The 7,399-nt window shown below is 39.4% G+C and overlaps 1 protein-coding gene across 4 annotated transcripts; it reads right to left on the bottom strand.

Moving 5' to 3' along the window:
- Positions 1-603: 603 nt before the first annotated feature.
- Positions 604-5,566, bottom strand: LOC110159044 (zinc finger protein with KRAB and SCAN domains 2). Of its 4 annotated transcripts, none has more exons than XM_055159577.1 (10): positions 5,069-5,566; positions 3,895-4,281; positions 3,488-3,598; positions 3,334-3,387; positions 2,719-3,165; positions 2,279-2,335; positions 2,090-2,137; positions 1,476-1,922; positions 1,258-1,377; positions 604-878 (listed from the first exon to the last, which is right to left on the bottom strand). In XM_055159577.1, the coding sequence occupies exons 1-10, from the start codon at positions 5,226-5,228 to the stop codon at positions 679-681; spliced, it is 2,031 nt and encodes a 676-aa protein (XP_055015552.1). In that variant the 5' UTR covers positions 5,229-5,566; the 3' UTR covers positions 604-678. The 4 variants fall into 4 exon arrangements, with proteins under 4 accessions (XP_055015552.1, XP_020779268.2, XP_055015553.1 ...); XM_020923609.2 differs by having other exon boundaries at positions 2,090-2,179; positions 5,069-5,564; XM_055159578.1 differs by lacking the exon at positions 3,334-3,387 and having other exon boundaries at positions 2,090-2,179; positions 5,069-5,565.
- Positions 5,567-7,399: the final 1,833 nt, after the last annotated feature.

The raw sequence follows: 7,399 nt of genomic DNA, 5'->3' as shown, positions 1-7,399 counted from the left end.
TAAATTCAGATGCTGGATGTATTATTCAGTCCAAACTTCTCTCAGTCCTTTGATGCCACTCTTTGTGATGGCAGAGTTTTTTTCCCCAGAGGAGAGCATCTGCTGCCTCATTGTGGCGCCTTAAATCAGGAGGCAGTGTAAAGGCATCATAATGGCAGGGGGCTTACAGGAGCTGACATGCACACACCTTTAGCTCCTTTGTTTGTGCCGTGACGTGTAAATACTTCATTGCAATGGGGTGTCAGAAATACGGTGTTGGGGTAAAGTAGTGGACTAACTATGGCAAAGTATAATAAAGAATTACCTATAGAGTTCTGTGTGACTCAAAGCATTCAGTCCTCAGTATTGACAGGAAAGAGGAGAGCTTATGAATGTCATAACTCTACTTTAATTATTTTTTTTTTTCAATTGTTAACATATTCTCTGATTATATTGATCACATTTACAATGGCATTTCACAGTCTATCTATGCGATCCAACTGGGGGATATCTTGATTTATACTACTGTGTGATGAGATGGAAGAAAGATTTTACATTATTATTGGCCAAGAGTAAGAGCAAACACTGCACACACTCCTGTCAAATAAGGAAATGAGAACAGAATACAAAAAAATCACCTTTATTTAACAAAGGCATGGATAAATTATATCAATTAGAGCTGAAAGATCCTAATATAAGTCAGTGTTGTGGAGTTTGTTTTGCAAACTGGGCCTCCATCGCTGATGCCATCCGCTTCAACAGCCCAATCACAGCAGCCATGTGGGTGTCCATCTTGTTGAGTAAAGCTTCATGCATTTCTCTGCTGTGCTGGAGGTACCTTTCCTGCATCCTTTCCAAACACTCCACGAGATCTGAGCTTTCCTTCCTCTTGCGCTTCACTGGCAACAACAAGGATAGTTAACAGTTTCTAGGGAGTGGATTTGAACTGAAACATGACATATTTTAGACAAAGCTTCAGATTCTAAGATTAGTGAGTTTCAAGAAGTTAAATAAATAAATATTGTGGAATAATGCAAATGTTGCTAAACACTTGCAGTTTATATTACAAAACACTAAACTGTACAGAACTTTTCTGTTCTACAAACTGAAAACAATAAATACAGTATGGTATGATGTTTGAATGGGGGGTGGGGTAACTATTACTTTCATTGTTATTACACGGATTCTGTTGAATTTATGGATAATGCCCATGCAGTCTCTCTGTCAAATGTCTCACAATATGATGAGTGATGAGAAAGGGAGTAATGTTTAGTTCACCTGGTCGGAAGCGAAATGGCACACTTCTGACTGTAGGATGATAGAGGTTACTACTGGCGACTTGATGCTCCTCTGTGCTTGGAAACTGGCCCAGATCCTGCTCAGGCTCTGTTGCGCTCTCTGACAAAACATGACCAAAATCTACATGTCAGCATCAGTGCCTCTTTCATATCAGTTTACTCAATTTGACACAAAATGACAAACTGTTGATGGTTTACCCTCAGAGCTCGCTATAGATTCTACATGGTTGTCTGTGCAGATGGACTCAGGGCCCTCTCTTGACTGTGGGTAGTTTTCAGTGCAGGTGGACTCCATCAACTCCTCTGCAGAGTTCTCAGATATGAGCACAGGGGTCTCTGAGTAGAAAGGACGGTGACCCAGGATGTTGTCCAGGATGTCGTACCACTTGCCGGTTTTGATCTCCGCACCACTCAGGTTGTTATAATCTTTGATCTTCTTATAGTCCTGTTTGAGTTTCTTAACCTTCTCTCTGCACTGTTTTGGTGTGTGGTGAACGCCAAAGTTTTCCAATTCCTCTGAAATCCTCTCAAAGATTTTGCTGTTCTTCTTATGACCCTCACAGTCTCCCTTCATCTTGGCTGTGGCGTACACGCTGAGGAGAGCTTGGACCTCTGCATCAATCCATTTATCGTTGTTTTTGAGCACTGGAAAAAAATAGCAAAGGCTAAAATATAACTTGAAATACAGCTTTCATTTCCATAATAACGGTCAAACTATAGTAACTGAAAACACATTCTCAGTGTTTAAAAATAATGGGTCCCAATTCAACTTTCCCTTGCATGCACACTAAAAAAGCACACTGATGTCTTACGTGGGCCGGACAGTGGTAAAGAGGAGTATGAGCTGCCCTCTGCTGCGCCTGATAGAACATGCACGATTTTCAAATCAGAGTTACACAGAGCTATGAAGACAAAAAAGTTATTGTTTTTCTATGTAATATCATAGACTATATATGTCACACAACAACTGTTTTACAATTTGGAAAAAGCCAAATACTTACCAGGATCAATGGTCAGCTGTAAAACAGATTTACTGTCAGGATCACAGGACACACTCCCTGAAAAACATAAAACACGATGAAGCCAATTGTGCCATACCCCATTTTACGTTGTTTTGTTTTTCCCAGCAGCTAGCATTCAGTGTGATGTCATAATGTGTGTTCTTGTGCTGGTGTATTTCTATTGGGTTAAAGATAATTTGTGTCTCATACAGTGGATGAAATAAAGCCAAGCACATAATATCTTGTGTAAACTGTCCATGTGCACTAATTAAATATGACTGTGGCACTGAAACCTGCCATCATGACCCACTGGTACCAAGTTATGGTGGTCCACTGATTGGACAAATGTGGGCATCCTCCTTCTCCTATATGTTCATCAGATTTTTTACATGATGACATAAACATGCATATAACCTTAAGACTGAAACACTAAATTTCACCTAAGGCATGTGCTCCCTCTGAGTTTCCTCTTGAATTTACATTGTTGTCTGAGATGGACTCGAGGTCTTCTCTTTCAGTGCAGGTGGACTCCATCAGCTCCTCTGCAGAGTTCTCAGATATGGGCACAGGGGTCTCTGAGTAGAAAGGATGGTGACCCAGGATGCTGTCCAAGATGTCGTACCACTTGCCGGTTTTGATCTCTGCACCACTCAGATTGTTATAATCCTTGATCTTCTTATAGTCCTGTTTGAGTTTCTTAACCTTTTCCCTGCATTGTTTTGGCGTGTGGTGAATGCCAAAGTTTTCCAATTCCTTTGAAATCCTCTCAAAGATTTTGGTGTTCTTCTTCTGACACTCAAAGTCCTGCTGCATCTTGGTTGTGGCATACACGCTGAGGAGAGCTTGGACTTCTGCATCAATCCATTTGTCGTTGTTCATTTTTTGCACTGCCAAAACAGCAGAAGCAAGAAACGTGTATATTAAAGCTTTGTACTGAACATTTTCTAATCATCACTAATACAACCAGACTGGTTGAAACTACCCTATTCTTTAACCATGCTCCATTGTCTCTATGGATTTTAAGAAGAAGCTGACCCTATAATAAACTGTGTTACCTGGTCTGAGTGGTGGCATAGAGGTGTAGGAGCTACAATCCAATGCCTCTAATCCTATGGAAACATACCTTATTATAGTGTGAACATAAAATTGTTCTATACATATCAAGCAACATCCTGTACAGATGTATTATATGATGAAATAAGAATTTACCGGGATCAATAGGCAGCTGTAATAGTGTATTATTTTCTATAGGCTCAGTCTTCACTACATCGCAGTCTCGTGTTGCTTGCAAGACTGGCTCGCTGATAGGGGGTGGCTGAGCTATGAAAAGAGTTATAATTCAGTTATTCAAGACTTACACAAAGACCCTACAAGGTAATTCTGTAGCTCTCTGATTTGAATAGCTATCAAATAATCACATTTACCATGCAACCTTTAACCTCATGCTGTGAGTAAGAAAAATTAAGTATGCCACTATGGTGACCAATAGAAAAATGCATTATTAAGCCATTTATTATTTTACACAATTACATACAATTCACGTATAACTTTAATCAGAGCCTGTACCGATCAAGAAGTAAATTTAAAATAGCAACAACATGAGGACCAAATCTCACCAGTATTTGTGGATGTGTTCAGGAATTCGTCATCATCTGTGGGCTCGGTCTTAACTGTCTCTGTGTTCTGGGGTATACAATCGTCTTTAGCTCCAAGGATGAAGTCCACTACGTCTAAGTTGATTATGATTCCCTGACTGTTCCCTGTTTCTTGGTTGGGGTTGTTCTTTTGAGCATTGTATTCTATCTTTAAAATTTTTATTTTGTCTACAATCTGTTCAGCTGTCAGGTCATATCCCTGCTGCCTCATCTCCTTCTGGATGTCCTCAATAATGTCTTTGGAGGTGCAGGGTGAGCCCAGTCTTTGGTGTAGCTCAGCATTAGTGCAGATCTTCAGTAAACAGTTTATCTCCTGCATAGAGCATGACTCTTTCCATGTTTCAGCATCTAAGAAGGAGACAAATTACAGTTAAAATGATAATTTCATAAACCAGGTTTATGCAATTACCAATTGTTTGTAAAAATAAAAATGTATGGACGCATTATGGTTGTTTTTGTGAGGTACATATTTTTCTATATTATTAATTATTATTAAGTCATCTTTAAGCAATGTTTTTCATCCTTTTTTGAGTTGTGGCACACTTTTTTGATCAAAAACAAACAAACAAAAAATGGCACACTACCCACAAATGGTTCAATAGTTCCTTGGGACACTCTAAAGTGGTAAACTATTAAATTATTAAATTAAAACGTGAGAATTAACTGAAATAAAGCTGGATTTAAAAAAATCAAATAAGAATATGGTGTATTTATATGTCTTCTTTTTTGTTAAGACTGAAATAAGTCAATGCACAAGGCTAAATAAAATATGTAATATACAAATTAAATGAAGAAGTAAAACTGGAGTTGTAATTCACTGCTAATCCCAATAAATTACAATAACGGCTTCTTTCAACTATAATGAATGGTCTGTCACTCACACTCTGTACACGTGTAATAATTCACACAAATGAAAATATCAACACAATGAACTGCTACACTCATGTTAGAGGACTGCTGCTTTGTGTTCCCAGTCAGAACCTCGTCCCCTCCCTCCTCTCTCTCTGCCTCAGCGGGCAGAGTGGAAGAACCCCCTCCCTCCTTTCTGCTCCACACACACACAGGAACTCTATCCCTCCCGCCCTGTGCCACACTCACAGCATTTAAACATCTCTTCACAATCACACAAACTTGCCATTTTCTGTAGGAGATGGACGCACAAAGTAGTCCTCCTGTTGCAGTGACTGCTGTTCTCTTCTGCCAAATGCACACTCCAGAACCTCATAGTACGGGTTCTTCTGGATCCAGTAGTCCCTGCCTTGCTTGGAGTATAATGTCTGCTCCTTAAACTCCATCTTCAACTTCTTGATTTTATTCACTATCTGCTGGAGCGCACGCTCATGTCCTTGCGCAGCCAGCTCTCTCTGGATCTGCTCATACTGCTCCTTAGTTCTGGTAGCTCCTTTGTGCCGCGTTTTATTCTCTGGAGAGGACCAGATTTCCAGGAGACATATTGTTCAGCGATTGACCAGTACTGCTTACCCCTGCCCATATCGCAGCTCTTGTGGTAGCATTAGTGGCTAGCGGTTGTTGTAAGCTCTGAGTTCTTTGCTGTGTCTGTGTCTGGCTGGAACCGGTTTTCTCTGCTCTCAGCCAGTTCTAGTTCCCTTTCTGCCCCTCCTCCACCCGTTCTGAGAGTGCAGGCTGTGTGTGCATATGTGCTCAGAGAGAGGGAGAGAGAAGCACGGGGGTTGGTACTAGAACTGTGGCTTCCTCTTTCAGTTACTGTTACCAGATGAAAAGAAAATACCAAGTCAAACACAGTCAGTATTAGTATCACAGTCGTACAGAGGTAGATAAATTAGGTAAAACCAATGCAATAATAGGTAGACTCAGGTAGACATTTGGATAATTACCAGAATGAGTTCAAATAGACAGGCCTACTTGGGTATTTACTGTAGTGATTTTAGTCACTCTCACTGTTCACACTGTCTGGGGCTCCACATTTCACAGCAGTGAGCTGTGGGACATAAAACAGTTCTCAATTCTCACCATTGTGGTGACATCACAGCTCCAGTCTTACCAGTGACTGGCCAAATACTGGCTGACCCACTTTTGTGTTCGATGTGATTCGATCTGAGGCTTCTGGGCTTTTTACATTTGCAAATAGTCAAATATATGCATAACATGTTGTAATTATTTACATGCAGAATGAATGATAATGGCCAAAGAGCCCCACATGCTCAAAAGGTTCTCCCAAAGTTGCAAATGCATGTTTCCTCTACTGTATATTGCAGTGCATCAGCTCTCTGTACAACGCCATTTGCTAGCCAAGTATGTGTGTTCATCATTTACCAAAACTTGTTTCTCTCCAATCTTTGAATTTACCGTGTAATCAAAAGGCATGGTTGTAGCAGTTTCCTGAACAATGTTTCTTATGTGAGTAACTGAAGTATGTTACATGAACCATAGAAGGTTATAATGATTTGAAGACACTCAATGAGCCATTTGGGGCTAAAATGAACAACAGGTGTTCAGACAAAAGAGACAAGCATGACAAGCAAATACTCACATAAGCCAAATGCTACTATGGCCCCTTGTTACATCAGCATCTTGGATCAGGAGTGCGCTTTTTCCAAACCTTTTCAAAACAATTGAACAGCAGTTATGGTGCACTGGACTATTGGCAGATGCTCATATGTGGCAGGGGTATAATATGAAATGAAATACAGCATTATTAAGATGAGGAGTCAAGCAGGCGCAGAGTTGTGGAACGAGTGATAAAATAAGGGCCCTCATCAGCACAGAAGAGACATTATGAATTATTTAAGTTTGGGAGAGATTTACAGTATAGGCCAGCTGATTTAGCTCGGGATCCACTTCCTCTTCATCTCATTATTTACCCCCCCTCTCCTCCTCTCCAGTCAATCTCTGGTAAAACACAACTTTCATCTTTTTATATCTTCTTTATGCTGTGCCTAATAATTTTGTTATCCTACTCTTTATCTTCTACTACTTTCCATTCATCTGTTTGGCCCAGATTTGATGTCAAAGTTTCTCTCTTTTCTTGTTTTTATGTTTTTACTTCTGTTTTTAAGGCCTAGTTCTTTTTCATGTACCACTTCATATGGTTGAACATTGTGTACCATGAAGATAAGTAGACATTCCTTATTTCTTTATCTATGCTGTTTTCTCAAACTATTTTTATTAAACTGGCAAGAGACTAACTGCCTGTTTACTAGATTTTAAAAAGAAATAAAGTAGAAATGTGTATGTGCATATACTACTTTAGTTTTGAAAAACACGTAAGCTACAAATATGGGCACATTATTTATTTTTGTTAAAACTGTTGAGTAAATAATAATATTTTATGGCTAACATAGTTAGACTGTAGTCTGTGTTTACATTACACATTTCAGACTCTTCATAGTGTTATTTTGAAAACATCTACAAATACAAGTGATCATAAGTTATAAAATTATTTTGGGAAGTTCAGCATTGCTATTTGTGATTCGCTGAATATAGG

The sequence above is a fragment of the Boleophthalmus pectinirostris genome, unplaced genomic scaffold (assembly GCF_026225935.1).
Source record: "Boleophthalmus pectinirostris isolate CB_2022bp ecotype Guang Dong unplaced genomic scaffold, ASM2622593v1 HiC_scaffold_23, whole genome shotgun sequence".
Lineage (NCBI taxonomy): Eukaryota > Metazoa > Chordata > Actinopteri > Gobiiformes > Gobiidae > Boleophthalmus > Boleophthalmus pectinirostris.
The sequence above is the reverse complement of the archived record's forward strand: the minus strand, read 5'-3'. Positions and strand labels throughout refer to the sequence as shown.

Bases quoted from the DNA above. Each gene is read 5' to 3' on its own strand.
- LOC110159044 (XM_020923609.2), bottom strand. From the start codon at position 5,228: ATGGAGTTTAAGGAGCAGACATTATACTCCAAGCAAGGCAGGGACTAC. The intron at 4,282-5,068 runs GCAAGTTTGTGT...TCTCCTTCTTAG, and splicing joins TCCATCTCCTACAGAAAATG to ATGCTGAAACATGGAAAGAG. The intron at 1,378-1,475 runs GTAAACCATCAA...ATGTTTTGTCAG, and splicing joins ATCTATAGCGAGCTCTGAGG to AGAGCGCAACAGAGCCTGAG.